Source organism: Parasteatoda tepidariorum, chromosome 7 (assembly GCF_043381705.1).
Source record: "Parasteatoda tepidariorum isolate YZ-2023 chromosome 7, CAS_Ptep_4.0, whole genome shotgun sequence".
Taxonomy (NCBI): Eukaryota; Metazoa; Arthropoda; class Arachnida; order Araneae; family Theridiidae; genus Parasteatoda; species Parasteatoda tepidariorum.
The window spans coordinates 63,772,470-63,792,007 of NC_092210.1; the positions used below are offsets into that span (position 1 = coordinate 63,772,470).

General features: G+C 30.5%; 1 protein-coding gene across 1 annotated transcript in view; it reads right to left on the reverse strand.

The window, feature by feature from the left end:
• The window catches only part of LOC107452671 (prohormone processing protease amontillado), a 274,223-nt gene that overhangs the window by 40,220 nt on the left and 214,465 nt on the right, over positions 1 to 19,538 (reverse strand). The window contains exon 3 of the mRNA XM_016069221.4: positions 9,415 to 9,546. Coding sequence (XP_015924707.1) covers positions 9,415 to 9,546 — 132 coding nt within the window. The remainder of the gene's footprint in view (positions 1 to 9,414; positions 9,547 to 19,538) is intronic.

The following is a 19,538-nucleotide window of genomic DNA, read 5'->3' on the forward strand; positions in this document are numbered from 1 at the left end:
ATAAAATAAGACAAAACTAACATGTCACAAGTATACATATATAACAAACCTGCACGTTATGCACATGTACCCTAGAACTTAAAGTATAATAATAATAATAAAAAATAATAATAATAGTAAAATAATAATAATAATAATAAAAAATAATAATAATAATAATAAATGATAATAATAGTAAAATAATAATAATAATAATAATAATAAAATAATAATAATAATAAAATAATAATAAAAAACAATGAAGTACTCGTTTTTTTTATAAATGCACTCTCAGAGATACAAAAATCCTTTTTGACAATTCAGCAATCCTTGGTGTATTGATATTTGTGAAATATTTCGTAACCAAATCACGTGATTTGTGATTGAGAGTTCACGAAACGGGTTAAACTTATTAAATAAACAGGAAAACTATCACTGTAAGCTTCTTGTATCATTTGAAAAATCTCACAATTAAAGGGCGTGAAAGAAAATGCTAAAAAAAGAGAAAGAAATAAAAATAACTACCAAAATCAAAAATTACGTTAGATTCCGAAGGAAAAAAATCATTTTTCTAATTGTATCTACTGAAATAATACGCAATATAATTATAAAAATACTTAGCAAAGATACTTCTTGCAAGATAATGCTTTTTTGGATAGCTTCTAACGAACAGAGACAGTATAGCAATTTTATTTATGTCTTCAATTTCTAGTTTAAATTTTATTGGAGGTGCTTTTATTCTCATCCTTGTATTCTCTGAGGGCAATAATTTCCTAAATTAAACGTTTAAAAAAAAGTGTAATTAAATTGCGATGCGTCGCAAGCTATCGAAAGTAATAACAATTTCACGGAGTTGTAGTTTAATTTCTTTCAAAATCTCATTACCAGTGATGCGAAAATTTCTTTAAAGAGCTCTTAAAAGATTCAGTTTAATGATTAAAAAAATATTCAGATGCAGCACATACCATATTTTGTATTTCTTCAAAGCAAAATGCTGATATAGCTCTTCTGACTTAATTAAATTCCACGAACATATTAATTTTTTTTCGTTTATCATGAAGATTTTTTTTTCAATAAAAATTTAAATTCTCACTGATATATTTCCTCAATTTAAATCCAAATTAAAATCTAAGAACGTCTGGGATTTTTTTTCACAATTATTTAAGGAACATTATTTATTATACGTAAGACATATATTATGCAAAAGTCGGAGAACATTAATTGAAATATTTTATTTATTCTAACAGAAATAGTGGTCGTGTTAAGCAAGAGATTCATCCGTAATAAAGATTCGGTCCAACGGAAGTTATCAGAAAGAATAATCAACGTCTTGTCCTCTTGGTTCTGAAACATTAAAATCGTTTACTTGGTAACTTATTTATTTCGGTTCTGATGTTGCAAAATGTAGGAATATCTTTTTTCACTAATCTTTCATGGTTATTTGAGCATTTAGAGCTAAGAGTGTTTTAGCTTATAAATTATAGTTTGTGGATAATTAAGGGTGAGACTACTAAAATTAATGGAATCATAAAATGTTTTAAGTCTATTTGGTTAACTATGGCTCTGAAAATATACATCATCAATAAGTTTTAATCCATTAAAAATTAATTCTTTCATTCGTTTATTCTAATTCTTTTCACTTTTGTTCTGAATCCACCATGTAGGATGATGGAAGAAAGATCGGCAGGCTTAATAGTTTTATTAAAATATAATAAGAAAACAACAAGCATTGAATCTGCCTAAATAGCACTATGAATATTTAATTCGAATTCTATAAAAAATTCTATTTATGAACAAAACAATCTATGATATAAAAGTATATCTGAAGGTCTTTAACTGAGGGGGAGGGGGAGATGAGCATGATACGTGGTGAAGAAGGCCATCTCATAAAACACAACATAAGAACTTGCAACCTTGGTCTTTAGCATACGATTCATAGGCCTAAAAAGTATAACAGGTTATTCTAATGCACTTTTCTTCCAGCTGTGTTTATCAAGATACGGAACTTTTTTCGATTTCTTTATCAGGACTAATATAAAGTAGCAGCACTTCATTTTCGTCTATATTGTACTGAAGGGAAGTCTTCCTGGAGATGGAAATAAGTTACACTAGCTACCTGTCTATGCCAAGAACTCGAGCTCTTTGCCAGATCGCTTCCTAAGCAATTTTTTTCCATATCTATTGAACCTAAGAATAATATTGCTGATTTTGGCAAATTGAAAAGTAATTTTGATGGTACTTTCATGTTTTTCATTTTTATCAAAAAGAACGTTTTATCTTTCTTAAATTTTTTTTCTTCTAAAAATCATCAATGACGTCTATTGGTCTGAGGACTTTATTTTTTTTTCTCTTTTCATGTGAATAGGAGGGTAAAGTATGCATCGCAGTAATGTAGAAACTTCCTACGATTAAATGTATTGCTTATGTATATAATAGAACTACGAACACATGATTGCCGACATTTATGCAATATAATTTTTTTAAAAAAGAAATGACGCGTCGGTGGTTTATTTGATGTTATCATTGTTACTCGAAAAAACCACTGATTTTGTCATTTTGTTTTCTTTAAAAATTTCATGAGAAATCTTGCAACACATTTTAAGATAAAATTTGCATAAATTAACAAACTATCTGTACTATTTATTGCACTATTCATAGAAGAGGGGTGCCATTGCCTCCGAAAAGGTTGGACAATCCCCGATCTAAACTGCCCAAGAAACCTCTCCTCTACAATAGCTAGGCTACGTACTGGACATTTCAAGGGCATGAAGACCCATCTATACACCCATATAAAATTCTATCCCATCTGCAAGTACTGTCCTCATTTGCAACTAGCTCAAGACTTTTTGACTGCCAGGCCATTATCGGCTCCCTTTTTCAACTTGGAGCACCCCCCATCGAAATTCTCCACGGCAATTGGGTTCCAGAAATTGCAAATCTTGTTATCAAGACTTTTGGGGGACTGTAATCTTTGCACTAGCACTGCATACATAGACACGACAACAACAACAACAACTGTTTGTAAAGTTAAATAACTATATAACTTTGATTTTAGTTTATAAATTATAGTATTAACTTAACTTTAAAAGCTTGATTTTAAAGCTGTTCATCAAAAGCTCTGTCATCAGATAAAATAAAGCTTTTTTTTTTTTTTTATGGAGAATAAGCTATTTTTATAACTGCTGTGAGTTTATAACAGTTATTCATGATTGTTGGGTTTAGTATCTTCCAACTTTAGGCAGCGTCTTCTATGATTAACATAAAAATAATATTTCTTAAAAATGTCTTGAAAGTATAGTAGCATAATTTACGGGGTAACTCAAGTATCTATCTATTTATATATATATTTCTCTTACACGGCGACAAAAAAAAGCCTCATTACAACTCCCCAATGGCAACGCCGGAAAATCGACCAATGATTGCCGCTAATAATGTCACATGCCAAATCTAGCTGAGCTGGCTCAACATATAGCGCTTTTAAAAACGGAAACTGAAATAATCTTAAGCTAGGCAGAAGTGAGTAGTCTTTGTCGATAGATCTCTATTTTAGTATTTTGTCGAAAGCTCTTTTTTTACGAATTAGTATATTACGAATTTGTTTGACGATTTTTGATTTATATCACGAATTTATTTGTTTTATTATTGTTATTAGTTATTCATTGAAAAATGAGTCTCAGTCGTGCTGTTACGCTTTAAGATTTTATACTATAGCACATTTCTAATAGGTTAAACGAATTACATGTCAATTATTTGAATTCAAATTTATTTTAATGACTTAGTATTTACTAAAAAGATGTAATTTTCTTAAAAAAAATGTTGTTATATGGATTTATGGATTGTTTTGAATTCTTAGAATTTTGTGTATTTGCAATGCACCCAAGTTAGTAGCGAGCGAAGCGAGCTTGGTTTGCGAAGCAAACCATATAAGATTGCGTAGCAATTTTCGGGGGGTGACGAGCGTTAGCAAGCAGGGGCCGCAGCCCATTAGTTTTATTTATTACTTTTACTCATCTGAAAGTATTCAATGCAACAAGACATTCCTTTGATACTGTTTATACTGAAGTCAATATTTTATCAAACAAAATGAATTATTTTCTTATCCAAGAAGAAAAATTAAGTTCGGAGATGAAAACTTGATGCGTGTAAGTATAAAATATATTCAGTCTAATAAAAGAAAAATGATATGAACGATAGAAGAAATTTTTCCTGTGAAAAAACTCAAACGCAAAGTCGGCGAAACCTTGTAAATGAGACAACATTATCTTCTGAAAGGCTTGACAGCGCGAAATATGGGGTGATTCGAAGTTTCCAAACGGATTTAACTTTCAAGGTAGAAGATAAGGTATTCATTGAAAGGGCCATTTTGGTGTCATCATTCTAGGTGTCAGTATCCCGATGGCTATATGTTTAAGCTCATATCTTAAGATGCATAACTCATCCATCTAATTATTACATTAAGGAAGGTTTCAAGGTGAGACTTCTAGATGATACGATAATGGTCTACATTGTGATGGAGATTTCTGACACTTTGCGGGGAGACCTGTTTCAATATGAATTCGGTGCTATCTGTTTCTAAGGATTCGAAGAGTTTTTATTTCTTTTAATCATAGTCTTTAAAAGAAGATAAATTTGATGATTTATTTTATGATTTGTAACACGTGTTTGTTGATTTTTTAGAATCTATATTTTTTTTAAACACATATTTCGTTTTAAATTCATCTCATATCATATCTTCATATATATGATACTTCTTGCAAGATAATGCTTTTNTTAGCTGGAAATCTATCTATAGCATTACCAAGTTAAAATCTTTTTAAGATAACTGCAAACGGAATATATATATATATATATATATATATTCCGTTTGCAGTTATCTTAAAAAGATTTTAACTTGGTAATGCTATAGATAGATTTCCAGCTAAAGTGTGCTAGCTTGTTTGGAAGTATGCAAAATTTTGATTGCCTGAAAATTTCCTTTTGGGAATATATTACAATTACAATGAGTTTCGTTTGCAAACTTTAACCGAAAAAAGGTTGAAATTTTGATTGATGGTATATTCTCTACACTGGAATAGAAATAAATTCCGTTTGTTGCATCGGGAAAAAGGCAGAAATTTATTTCGTCATTTGATCCGAAGATTTAATAGGGTTTTTAGAACTCTAATTGTTCAAAATTTTGATTGCAAGATTCCACTTTCGCGATTAATAAAAATGTAATAAAAATAAATGGTAAGAGACTTAACAATCTTAAAATCATTTGATTTTTGTTATTGTTGTAACAGTTTTATACGGAGTGAACAAAATGGCTCGAAATAGTTGATTTAGTAGTTTACTATTGTCATTTATGTGTTCTGTCTTCTTGAAATTGAATTAAATACCAATTGCGATTAAAATAATAACGTTCGTGACTATAAAAAAATGACAGACCCAATGTATTTAAATGATTAATTAAACAAGATTTTTTTAAATAGTAAATTTAAACCAGTAAAACCGTTATACTTTAAAAATCAGTTTAAGAAAAAATAATAATTAAATTACGCAAACCTTGAATTGGGCAGGCATTTTTTTCCCGCCTTTATACATTTTAAAAAATACAGATGAATGTTTTTTCAAATTTCATTTAATAAAATTTTTCTTTGTAATATACTATTTTCAAGAAACATTATTTTAAATATGAATAATTTTATATCTAAAATTCTAAGTTTTTCTATCTATTCTGGTATAAAGCTGATCTTTCAATATAATTATTTTAAGAATATTTTATAGAAATAAGAACTCAAAATTAATTTATTTAATTTATTCAACTACGAAAGCTATTTTTATTAATTTGTCGATAAGCTGAGCTGCTAGAATGTTGCGGTGCTCATGCTCAAAAACAATGTTGATAGAAAAATACCATGGATATTTGAGATTGTTATTCTTTTAATGAATTACAAAAAGTGTTTTCATTTAGTACTCAAATTGCTCAGAATAAAGTAAAACGTGATTTTAAATAACTTCAGTTTTAGTTTCATAAAAATTATTGTTTAACTAACCGATAAAAAATTTAATAGCAATTAAAACTAAATTTATAAAATAACTTTAATACATTTATTGAGTTAAAAATATTTTTAATGAGAAAAAGGTTTCAAACTATCTGGAAAAATTTTGCACCCAGAAGATCTGTACAAAAATTAATTTTCCTAAGTGTTCTCTATTTCTTTTTTAAAATGTTCTGCTCTCTATAACTTTTCTCATGTAACTGAATCCAATTTGACTTTAAACAATTTAAAATTTTTTATGGTTACACCTGATATTTTATTACTCCCTTCATATTGAAATTATTTATCATTTTAATCGGTAAAAATCATGTTATAATGGTGTTTACTGAATAGTTTAAAATTCTTTTGGAAAGAAGAGTTCTGAGAACTTTGGCACGAAGAAAATGTGTATCATACTCTTCATTAAAAGTAGTAGACGTCTAGACGTGGATAATTTTCTTTCAATTCAATGATCCCTCAAAAAACACAGTCAATTCGATATAACTCGATAATTGCTTAAATTCGAAGTTCTGGTTAGATCACGATTATAATCAAAAGATAATGATTATAATAAGCTGAGATCAAAAAGATAATGATTATAATATTGTCGAATTCCATGCCAACTGAATCCGGTAGTAGAATTAGAAGCGTAACAGAGGGGAAATCACGCAGGTATTTTATCATAAAAAATGTATCAAATATATGAGAAAACAAAAAATTTTGCAATAATATGTTACTTTAAGGTGCACTGTTTAATTAAATGGCATGATATTTCCCTGTAACTATTTGTCAAATTTGCAAAATGTCCCCTCTGTTACAGTGCATTTTTTGAAGTTAATAAAAATGTGTAAGTAATTTAAAAAGTCTTATAATAATTTTTTTTACCTTGAAATGTGATAATAAAAAAAAACTACAAATAATGTTTAGGATGTTCCAAATCACAGAATATAGCGGAAATAGCAGTGCATGTCAAAAATGTGGGACTTTCCTTGTCCCCTCTGTTACGGAAGCTTTTAATTACTTGTCAATTAAATTATGAGACTGTTTTATTATTTTATGCTTTTAAATTAAACATTGCTCCTTAATGTAGCATATTATTGCACAATTTTTTGTTTCAACATATACACCGAAGAGCCATTACAATATGACCACCCTGCTAATAACATTTAGGACCACCTTTAGCCCTCAAAACTGCTAGCACCCGCAGTGGCATTGATTCCCCAAGGTGCTGATTGTTAGTCTGAGATTTCTGGTACCAAGCGCTCACCAAATGGTCTTGCAATTCCCTTACATTACGAGGGTGTAGCGTGGCAGCACGAATTTGGTTTTAAAAGTAGGATCACAAATGCTCTATTGGCTTAAGGTCAGGTGAATTTGAGGGCCAACACATCACTTGAAAGTCACTGGAATGTTCCTCGAACCAATCCATGACGATTCGACCCTTCTGACATGGTGCATTATCCTGTTGGTAAACATCATCCCCAGCAGGAAAAGTGATGCCATGAATGGGTGAACTATGTTCAAGTAGCTTACAGACGTCAGGGATTTATCTATGAGGATTATGGGTCTAATGTTCCTCCATGAAAACATTGTTCCTGGGCGAGAAACCACGAAAACCTGGGACAGCCCATTGTTATAGATGGAGGGTGGTCATAATGTAATGGCTCTTCGGTGTATTTTATACACTTTTTAGGATAAAATACCTGTGCGTTTTCCCCTCTTTTATGCTTGGAATTATACTATTTGCAATTCCATGTTAATTTTTCTTACACGCTCAAAGCTTAGCTCTCGAGGTTTTGAAACAATAATGGATACTTTTAAAGTAAAATTGTGAAGCTTATGGAAAAATTTCAAGTAAACCCAGAGAAAAGTAAATTCTGTGGTAAGTATGATGCGGATTCGAATCGTGATCGTTAGAGATCGATTACTCAACGTTGATCGATCAAAGAAATTTGTTAACTGTGTTAATACGCGTCGTAATATATTCATAAAAGTTTTATCAACAAAAGTATGACAAAAGATATCTATCCTATATATAGATATTTGCATTGATATGTATTGAATTGGGTTGATATGAATCCGAACCGGTTATAGAATCGATTGCTTGAATGCAGAATTTAAAGGGACACAGAACCGAATATCATTATCATGTAAAAAAACTATTGTTCAATAATTCAACTGGAAAACAATATGGTTTTGAGAAACGGTAAAAAGCAGTTTTTCTACTGTAACACTTAGATTTTCTACGTTTAAACGTAATTTATAGAAAATAACGGCATACGGAATAACCAGAATTTACCTTAAGAAGCGGAATAAAATTTTTCCGTAGACTTAACATGAATTAATATTTATTCAGCAGATTTTCAGAATTTTATTTATTATATTTTTTCTTAATTTCAAAATTAATCCTTATTAATCAAAGTGTCTATTTTGCTCAAAATTAATGTTAAATAATTTTATATTTTGTGAGGTATTTAGCTTTTTGTAAACTATGAGCGGATTACACTTTTATGATTGTATTTAAAAAAATGTAAATTTTCCAATATAACATTGGTTTTCTTGCTAAAAAATTACTTATTGTGGAAAATTTTGTAAAAGAACTAAAACTGAAGATAAATTTTTATATTTAAGAGAAACTGAATTATATTATTAATAATTGCGACAATTTTCGTGCGTTATTTCTCCTTTGGCGAATAAAACTTGTTTTTAATTTGTGGGAAGCTTCGCCAAGCGTGGTAACTGATACCACAAGTATTCTCTTTTGCATTTTGATGATTTTGAAGGTGCCTGTCAAGCTTAGACATAAGAGATCCAGTACCTCCTTAAAAATTTAATCAGTGATTTAACTCGAATCTGTAAATAAATAAGTAAATAAAAAGACGAACTTCGAACGCTCAGATGACTTAGTTTAAAAATAATATTCACTTAGGTAATAGTAACCTAATCAGGTAGCTTTTAGATGGTTTTTAAAATTAATCAAATTTCAAAAAGTTTCAAGTAAGCAATATTTTTAGGCTTGAGTTAATGCAGCCGACGAGGAGAGAAATTTAGTTTTAAACCAGTGCTTTCTAGCCTTTTTAATTTTCAGCATCTCTTGATATCCTTTTTTTATTTATGAGTTACACTTCTCCTATAACCCAATGCCTCATCCATACATATATGATACAAAATATGTTATGGGTGGGAAAATAACTTCCCATCGACATTTAAACTCAACGAAGTTGGTAATAAGTGTAGTTCTGGAGGCTTTGTAAGGGATAAACAGAGCAATTTCGTAAAAGGAGGTTGCTTTAATTTTGTGAAGGCCAGATTCTTGAATCCTCTTACACTGTTATGTCAATAAATACTTTTTTTTTTGCATTTTAACCAATTATTTATTTTGCTTTTTTTAAATACGTATGTAAAAATTACTTACCAAGTACCATTGATAAGGAAAATAGGGATCGGTGGGTTCAGAAAGCAAAGGAGTGCGCTCTTCTTGGAGGCGAAGAGGTTTGTAACCTCTTTTTTCTCGTTTAAATCCAGTTTGCTGGTAAGCTCTTGCAACCTGTAAGGAAACATTTTCAAGTCAATTAATGATCATAATAATAAATATATTCAACTTTCTTTATTTTAATGGAACACTCATCACCCAAACCATAGCCAAGCATCCTAACTTCGTTTTGTAGGGCTCTATCTTTAAAAAGTCATTAGAGGAATGCCACGTCATTTTGATCCCGGTCTGACGACGTGGACAGCGGCTGAGCTGATAGCTTTCTCTCTCTAAACTTAGACACTACAACCAACGAAAAGGCTTTCAGCCACGGCAGATTTAACATGTACCTTACTGCTTGCACACGCCGGTTGTTTAATCGACTCCCGAGATCGAACTCACAACCCCAGCCTCTCCATCAGTGGAGTAAGGAACACCTTTACCAAGTGCGCAACAGGAACGCTTATTTTAAAGGATCACCTTAGATCATACAATTCTGAGCTGAGATGTCCTAGTCAAAATTATGAGCATCGTGTGGTGTATTATGACTTAACTTATGCAATTACCAAAGTAACAATTGAGTTTATAGAAGACATTATTATAGACATTGTAGATGAAAATGGAGAGAAATTCTTAAAATCTATGCTTCTTTCTAATTTGATAATTTTTAATTCTAGATTACTAAGCAAACTTGAGGAGTTTCTTTCATGGGAAGAAAAAGGTTGAAATTCTTGTAGGTCTCAAATTTTGAGTTGGTTCTAGTAGGAAGTAAGTGCTGCTGTACCTCAGAATACCAGCGTAGAACAGTTGTTAGAGTCAAATTCTAATTTGACCGTCATGTGTTCTAATTTTGCAGATAGGGTTAAAACATTGTCTCAGCAAGTTGAGAATTTAAAAGAAAATTAAACACAAAGCGTAGAATGCTGGACTTGTGGGAAGGCAGGATATATTTCCAGAAACTTTAAATCGAGAAGGAAGATTTTTAATTCAACAAATAGACAGGGTAATAGACAGGGAAATAGTAAAACAGAAATAGTAGAATTATTTGAGGGAAAATATCAATCCAAAAATGAGAGAAATTTTTATAATAGAAATATTTTAAATTGAATTAACTCAAGCTTGGAAGTAAGCTTGGAGAGTGATGGTGAAAAAGCTATAAATCTTTCTATACTCTGCATTGCAATGTATGGTAAGAAGCTTAAATCTTTATGCGATGCGGGATCTTCTATAAATAAGCGGTAAAGTATTAGCTGGAGAGTATGAAATACCAATTCATAGTGTATCTGGAAAAACTGTAAGGTTACGAGCATAAGTAATACTTGAAATTGCAGGCAAAATTTGTTATGCTTTTTGTTTTGAAAAAAGTAATTTCCTCAAAATTTAGGGAATTCATTTCTAAAGAAAGCATCGGTTCATAAAAGATTTTGGAAAATAAGTGCCTGGAGAATAACGAGATATTTATAGATGGAAAAAGAATTGAGGAAAAATTAATGAATTGTGCCACTCTGGAGTCATCTGAACCAGTACCAGCTTCTGTTTAACGGAAAACTGATCAACTATTGTCACAAAAAATAGACGAATTCACTGTGTGTAATTCTCAAAAGTTTAAAACACTTGATGTTTTAGTTTATGCCCGTGAACAAAATATCTCTATTCTAGTATCACATTCAGTAAGTGAGCGGGAAGTGAAAGTTATCCCTTTGTGCAAGTGGGAGATGAGAGTTTCCAATTAAACTAGAATTTAAATCTCGCTTCGGCAGAAAAAACTTATTCTGTGTAGGAGAATGACTCAGAGCAAATTTTCTTCTGAAAGGAAGCAGAAATTGGGAATAAGGAATACATTGATTTGGTATGAAAAAATTCATGGAATTTAAATGATTTACCCGAAGCTGTAGAGCAAAAGATGGAAGAGTTTCTGAGAAAAAAAAATGTGTTTGCCACCTCTGTTTTACCCAGATACTTATTTACTTCGTATAAATTAGACTTTTTATATTAACGTTAGATCAAAGTCGTATAGAGTACCTTATAATCTTAGACAGGAAATGGAAATAAGAATATTAGTTATTTGATTATATATTACATTTTGCGTGTAGTTTTTATAAATGGCCAGAGGATTATTCAGTATAATCTGTGACATCGGAAGCGTTTGTCGAGGTATTACTAAATTTTTTCTTGCCGACAGTGCTGTCCGTTTGTTTTAATAAGAAATTGATATTCTCAGTAATGCTATTAACTTAGAGTGCAAAAATTGGGTATACGACGCCTAGCTACGAGTGCATATCATCATATAGGTAATGCTAAAATAGAAAGACAGCATGTTACAATTGTTTATGCTTTGTCCCACGTTGTTAACAGAAATCAAACAGCTTGGGAAATATGCTCCTTATGATTGACTATGCACTCTGCTATTGATGAAAGTCGTTATGCTTTTGTGATTACAGGCCATGACCTCGTTTAGCTATATAATGTTTCACAAAATTCTGACATTAGGTGGCGTTCTGATATTCCAGAATTATTATGAAAATCTATTCGATGAACTAAATAGAATTTTTTTGAATGTCTTAAGAAAATTAGAGAAATGGCAGTAAAACAAGATGTTTAGAGGTAAAAAACAGCAGTGGATAATTTAGTTATGTTATGTTCTTTAGCTGTACTTATAGGGGTTTCTAAGAAATTAGACAAATTAAATATGGGACCTTTTAAAGTTTTGTGAAAAATTTCCATTGTGAATTTCAAAATTGCTTTTGTTATTGATAGTGCTAAAGATCAGAGAGAGCATATTGACAGGTTAATAAATATTAAAAAGTGTTTGCGTTTTCCTGCTTTGCAGGAAGAAAGTTCAGAATTCTACCCGAGTTAAGTTAGGAAGAAACTGAAATAACAGAACTGCATCAGATTCTAGATGCTACAAGTCCAAAACGGCATTTACGAAGAATATCTTTAATCCAATGAAAAAAGCTCCTGCACATGGATATAATTTGAAAACACGGCAACTAGGTTTTGTGGCATAGAGAGCATAGTTATTGAGTAAATATATGGAAATAAATTAATATTTTTGTGTTAATGTTTCTAAGTGTTAAGATGCTTTTATTGTGTGTCAAGTAGCTCATTATGAATGTGTTAGATAAAACTGTGTATGTGTTTATAAAACACCGCAACATGGGACAAGACTGCTTCGTTTTTAACTTGTTAATGTCCAAACTTTTGAATTATAGTGTTCTGATGAGTGCTCTTATTTAAAATGTCGTGATATGCATTTATTTTAAATTAAGTGATTATTCTGTTAGCCACGACTTTCAGAAATTACACAAACAAAATTTTTTTTGAAAAATAATATTTACACACACAATTTCATTATTTTTTAAATTACATATTATGGTGATATAAAACATTTTCCTAAACCCAGAAAATAATTATTAATTAAATTCTTTTGCTTTGTTCAAAACTGATAAATTTTTTTTTTCAGTTCAGGTTTTTTTTAATTCTGTTTTTCCGAGCTCTTATGCTAATAGAAACTGTCGCATAAAAATTCGTCGAAAGCAGAAACAAAAGAAAGTACATTTTTATCTTTCAGTTTTGAGAATAATTATTTCAAATTTATTCAGGAAAAAAAATGTGATAAATTCATTCTGAGTGAAACTGAAATTTGATTATAAATGAAAACATGGAATAAGTTTCATTGAATTGCTAATAAAAAGGAATAACGCAGGAAAATTGTGGAATTTAAATTAATTAACGTTATTTTTTAAGTCAGAAATAATAACAAAAAATACAATTTATTTTTATAAAAAATATGTTAGTAACATAATTTAAATTGCGATATTGTTAAACTTGACTTTTTTGTAAAAACATGCTACAGAGATTATCTACATGTAATAATTGAATGATTCATTGTATATGTACTTTAAATAGCGTATATTGGTATCATTTGTAAGTATCTAAATTATATATACAATTCTGTATAATTGATGTTTGATAAAAAATGTTAATGAATAGAATGATTGGTTTTATTCGCTTAAGACCATTCTCTATCAAAAATCTATTCAAAATATTTTTTGCAATTTTTTCCATCTGTTTAAAAAGAATATGTCCTGTATTCTATATTCTATTTCTCGATTTTCGAGTTGAAAAGAAGCAACGTTGTTATTGGAAGTAAACATGTACTGTAATAGACTACGAAATGAACACAAATAAAAATAGTTAAAAGATCAGCAACCCCTCCGAAATCTTCAGAGCCTTCTTATTTATCCTAATTGATATTTTTATTCAAAATTTTAGCATATGAAAATCAAGCTGACAAATTTTTTGCTTGTATGCATTCATAATGAGATTGCCTAATTAAAACCATAATGTACTTTACTATCAAAAGTTTTAGTCTTGAAGTAAGAAAAAACCCCAAAAAATCGAAGGCATTGGATTCAAGAGCTAAGATTGGATTTATTTTTCAACACGTGTTGAAAAATAAATCCAATCAAAACTAGTAATGTACATTACTAGTTTTGATCCTACTATTTTTTAACAGTTTTTCTGGCATGCTTCAAAATTTAACAAATCTACTTTATTATACGTTTTTTTAACAAATTAAAGGGTAATGTATAATTATTTCACACAATATATCATTTCTTAGGAAATGGTATATTGTGTGAAATAATGCAATTTTTCTTTAAAAAAATCATTTATAGAATATTTTTCGTTTGAGCTTAGTTTAAACAAATAATTATTTCCTAAGAAAGAAAAATGTTTTTTTTTTTGAAAATTTATTAATGGCTGCATGATATAAAGAAATACACAGAATCAATCGAGTTATAACTCAAAGACAGGGTAATTTTTGGAAAATTAATCATTTTCCACTCCATTCTATGTTTGTTTAAAGTAATAAATCTACTTAGCAGCAGGAATTAGCTAATGAAATAGCAGTAATAAGTATAAACAGCAATATGCAAATTAATACCAAAAAAATGATAGTTTGTTCGAAAAATAATTAGATTGTCAATATATGATTAGGGAAAAGTCTTAAAAGTAAATTCTCTATTTTTTCAGATGCTGTTTACTATTATTTGATACATTTTATTAATACTTGCCAATTAATTAATTCCGTGATATAAATGTAGCAGCTTTAGTTCTGGAAGGGTGTTCCTTATTCGTAGAAATTGCATTACCATATATTACAGTATTAGCAAATTCATGGGTAATGTGATAAGACTATAAATGCCTTTCTAGTGTGTTCAAGGAGAATTCTAAATCGATGAAATGCCTAGTGGCAGTGAATTGCAGCATGCAATCTATTTACGTCAAGTTGATGAATGGCATTTGAAACTTAATTGCATTTGCCAACTGGTGCGAAATATCACACTGCACTCTCCAATACTTTACCCAAAGATTAAATTTCTCAGATATCATTTTAAACTAATAGTTAGTAGTTTAATAGTTAAACAGAATACTTATTAATTAATATAATATTGTGTGGCTAAAAACATTTTAAGAAAATTCCCATATAAGATAAATACATCAGTTAATAACATACATGTATAACTATTATGACAACAATTTATGTAAACTCCATCCTCCTTACTGAGGAAAAGAATGTGGAAAAACAATAGCTGTATTTAAAATTTGAGCAATATGAAAAAATAAAAATAAAATAAGGGTTATTGTTTCTTTTCTTCCAAATTCAATATTGCAACTATATTAAAAGTGTTTTTTTCTTCTTCTCTTGCTATATTTTTAAAGCAGATGTTTCTAAGTCCCCTAAAATGTATCTTTTTCATGAATTCTTACACATAAATGTACTTTTCTCATGAATTCGTGCTCATAAGTGAATCTCTCTCATGAATTCTTACTCATAAATGCATTTTTTCCTGTGAATTCTTTCTCATAATTGTATCTCTCTCGTGAATAGTTACTCACAAATGTATCTTTCTCATAAACTCTAACTCCTTTATGTACCTATCTCACGAAATCTTAATCATAAACGCATCTTTCTCATAAATCTATCATACAAAGTAAAATATCGTAAAAACTTTCAAAACCACGTTCAATAATTATCTCTCCATTACTGGCTGAAGGTCTTTTCCAGCAATTTCGATCTGCTGCTCTTACTTTTAAATTAACACACGCGGCTTTTATTATTAAATAAGATTAATATTACGTATTTATTATTACATACGAAATTGCTTGTAGTTAATTTCTTGTTTGTTTGATATCGAGGGAATGCTTAAGATCCGTTATCCATAGAAAGTCAGCACCCAAAATTTACAATTTCTTACAAATAGTGCGGGGTTCAAGAGGAAAATTAAAGTTACTGAAAATTTTCTTCCTGAGCCACATGTTTCTTACTCGATTTTAATAAGTATCGCTTTTAATTTTCTATTTTTACCATATTTTTTAAAAACTGATGTTTCTAAATTCCCGAAAAAGTCACTCAGCATATTTTTTTTTTAACAAGAGAAGATATCAAGCGAACTTTTAAAACAACCTTCAATTATCCAGAGCTGGGTGACGATCTTTTCCAAGCATTTCAATCTGTTGCTCTAGCTTTCCAATTCACCATCTTGTAAGCAATTACTTTCTTGGACGTTTGATATCGAGAGGATGTCTATCCACGATCCGTGATTCGAAGGATGTCCGATTGTAAAATTTACGATCTGCCGCAACTCATGTGAGATTCAAGAAGTAAATTAAAGTTACTGTAAACTTCTTCCAGCGCTACGTATTCTCTCACTCAATTTCAATAAGTGTCATGGTCGAATTTAATAAGTGTCACTTTATCGCTTAGGATCTTTCTTTTAAACCCTTAATGATCGGTTAATTTTCAAGAAAACGGTCATAAAAGTGCCTATTTTTTCGGCTTTTGTATTTGCATTACGTATTTGATTAGTGCTGACATCTAGTTTAAAATAAACTAACTATCTACAATTACCTTAAAATATCCTGGTACTGCCCCCTGGTGTGTGAAAAGAGAAATAAAATGCTTTCTGGGGAAAAGAACTAAATTAGTTTTATTCTTATTGGCGCGTTACTACTGAACACTCCAGCCCGTCAATATCACGGGAGCGAGAAATAGAGAGCGAAACCTCACCCCGTCATTTTCACGGGAGTGAGAAGGAAGGGGTTAATCTTAAAAATCACTTAGCATCTTTCTATATAAAGCTTCTCAACAAAAGAAAATATCGTAAGAGTATCAAAACTGTAAAATGCTACTTAAAAATTTGCTTATTTTGAAATTGATATAATTACACCAGATATTGTTCCTACATAGATAAATTTTTCGTAACTATCAGATTGTCGATATAAGGGGAATGAAAGTTTTGATCATTCAATGTTAAACAGAAACATTCCGAATTATTGAAATTTTCCTTGTTATCTTCTTTACTACTTACCTCTGCCCAAATCGATAAAAAAAGAAATGATAATCGTGAAACTTTTATATATATCTAAAAAAATTTTTATAGGAAAAACTGCTCTGATCTTTAAAAAAAAAAACTCAAACACAAACAAACATATTAACTTATTTTAACATCATTTTTTTCAAGTTTTTATTTTTTTATTTTTATGCTTGTATTTTAGATATTTTTGTATTTTAAATCTTTTTATTCAAGTCGATTTCTAGCAATTCTTTTTCAGAACAATAATTTCGTTGATCAATACTATTGGATTTGAAAATCTCCCTATCTTTCTCGTTTGTTTTTCCCCGCTTTTATTCATATTTTACCTTTTAACGTTTTTTTGTTGTTTACTTTCATCTTCCATTTAGTTTCCTATTTTTTTTCTTGCCTTAAGCATTGCTTTTTATTTCGTCCCAGGAAAAGGATTTTACGGACGTCATAAATAACATTTGTTCTTTAAGGAACTGACATTTATTGTTTCCGGAAACTTTAAGTAGCGTTTGTTTTAATGCTTTGCTGCATAGCAGGGCTGAAAGTTTTATGTGATTTATGGAATTTTAATCAGAAGTTACTGAGTGTTATAAACACTGTAAGTAAAATTGGACGTAAATCGAAATTTATAAGCATTGACACTTTTGAAAAAGTTAAGTTGCGAAGTTATAAAAACTCTATCTCAAGTTCTTCATCAAGAAAGAATGCAGGAGCGATAAAATATGTGCGTAATCACTGCTTTATATATAGCAGAGCGTTGTTTATCCGTATTTCAGTTAACCGAATTTTTCAATTTTCCGTATCGATTAAGAAACATACGTTTTTTCTGCCTTATCTAACAGATGCATGTATTATTTTCACAAAAATCGGCCTTTATATCCTAATTTTGTGGAGGGAGACGAAGAAGTAGTTATGTACATGTCTGTGTAATGATATCCATAAGAGTTTTAATTTATAACTTTGTGTACATTTGGTAGGAATGAAAATAAGTTAGCAATTAATTTCTTAGCCCATATCATTTGTCATATGCTAAAATACTAACTACAGTAGGGAACCGATTATCCGCTATTCCGGATAACTGATTTTTCCGGTTTTCTGAATCGCTACAAAAAGCCGTTTTTTTATTGTTAAACCCAACCAAAAAAAAAAAAAAAAATTCGGAAATAATCTTAAAAAGAAGAAAAACGATGAAGTAATACACTAATGATTATTTCCAAAATGATGGTAAGGTGAACATCATTCAAAAAAGAAAGAAAAATCCTAAAGTCTTGTGTGGAAAAAAATTTTCTTTTAAAAAAAATGGAGGGAAAATTTATCGAATTTCGTTCCGGTTTTTTGGTTTTCCGGTTTTCTGATTTCCGGATAACGGGTTCTGTACTGTACTACAATTGCCAGTCTTAAGATTGTTAAAAATCGGAAGGTAATTTGTTTCATCAACATTGCCATTGCCGTTCCTCAAAGTTGTTCAATTATCAGGATTTTTTGCTAAACGGGGTAGCCTCGGTTTCACCTCTGAAAATCAGCACTTTACTGTATACATTTCAGAAGAATTTTAAAATTAAAGTCAATCATTCATCCTGATCATGCTATTCACTTCGATGTAGGTTTAGTGATTCTATTTCAACAAAATGTCTAATATTCAAAATACTTAACATAAATTTAAATAAACAATGAATTACTTGATTTGCTTTTCAAAAGTTATAATTCAACATTTGTAGCTATGTTTGACATGAGTTTTAGTGACAAATTATATTTTGAGATGCATAACACTTTTTGAAAGAAGATCTAAATTTTTTTCTTACTGTTCATCTTCGTAATATAGGGAGACTTAGCAGCTTTACGTAGTATTCCACGCCTTTCTTTTTAAGTTTTGGTGAAAAATCGAGAATATTCTGATACAACTGTATAGTGCAAAACATGGGAACCGGTGGAACAACAATGGACAGCTTTCCACCGGTGGAACACCGGTGGAAAGCTATGTGATAGTGCTCTTTAATTTGAATTCCACACAAAAGGAGTTTATATTCTGTTGTTGTGTTGCTTCTAATGCCACTTGCCACTCTAGCAAGCCTGCTTGGTGAAACCGAGCAAATTTAAGACAGAGTGTGCTTTTCTTGTTTTTCAGTGGCGCCATCTATGGCCAAGAATTCGATTTCTGCCACACCATGCATCGCACCCTTGTATAGGGCGGACCCATTCATACATCCATTCATTCATCCACAGATCGTAATTTTTGACCTGGATCAGAGAACGATCGATCTCCAATCCAGTACCCCCAGAGGTATTGATTTGTTATGGGAACATGGAGGACTTTGCGACTCGACAGATTTAACGTGCATCAGTCACCATTTACTACATGGGGAGTCTTCGGCCGGCGGGGTTCGAATCCACGGACTGTCGGAAATGGGCCCAGTGCCCTACCGACCAGGCTATCCCGGCCCTGAGTTTTTATTCTAATGTAACTGAGCAAGTGCAGTTGGAAGGATCTGTGTAAATTGGTAAAGACGATGAGATCGTGAACATGTGGTAAGGTGCGTGCTAAATTTCTCTCGTAGTATCCTGCACTCACAGCTGTGTATGTTCTGCTTAGCGTAAATGTTTTCCTAATGTAGAAGTTTTAGCAAAACACTTAGAACAAACACTTTAGAAGATTATAAACCTTTACAAATTGTAAAGGTTTATAACTACTAT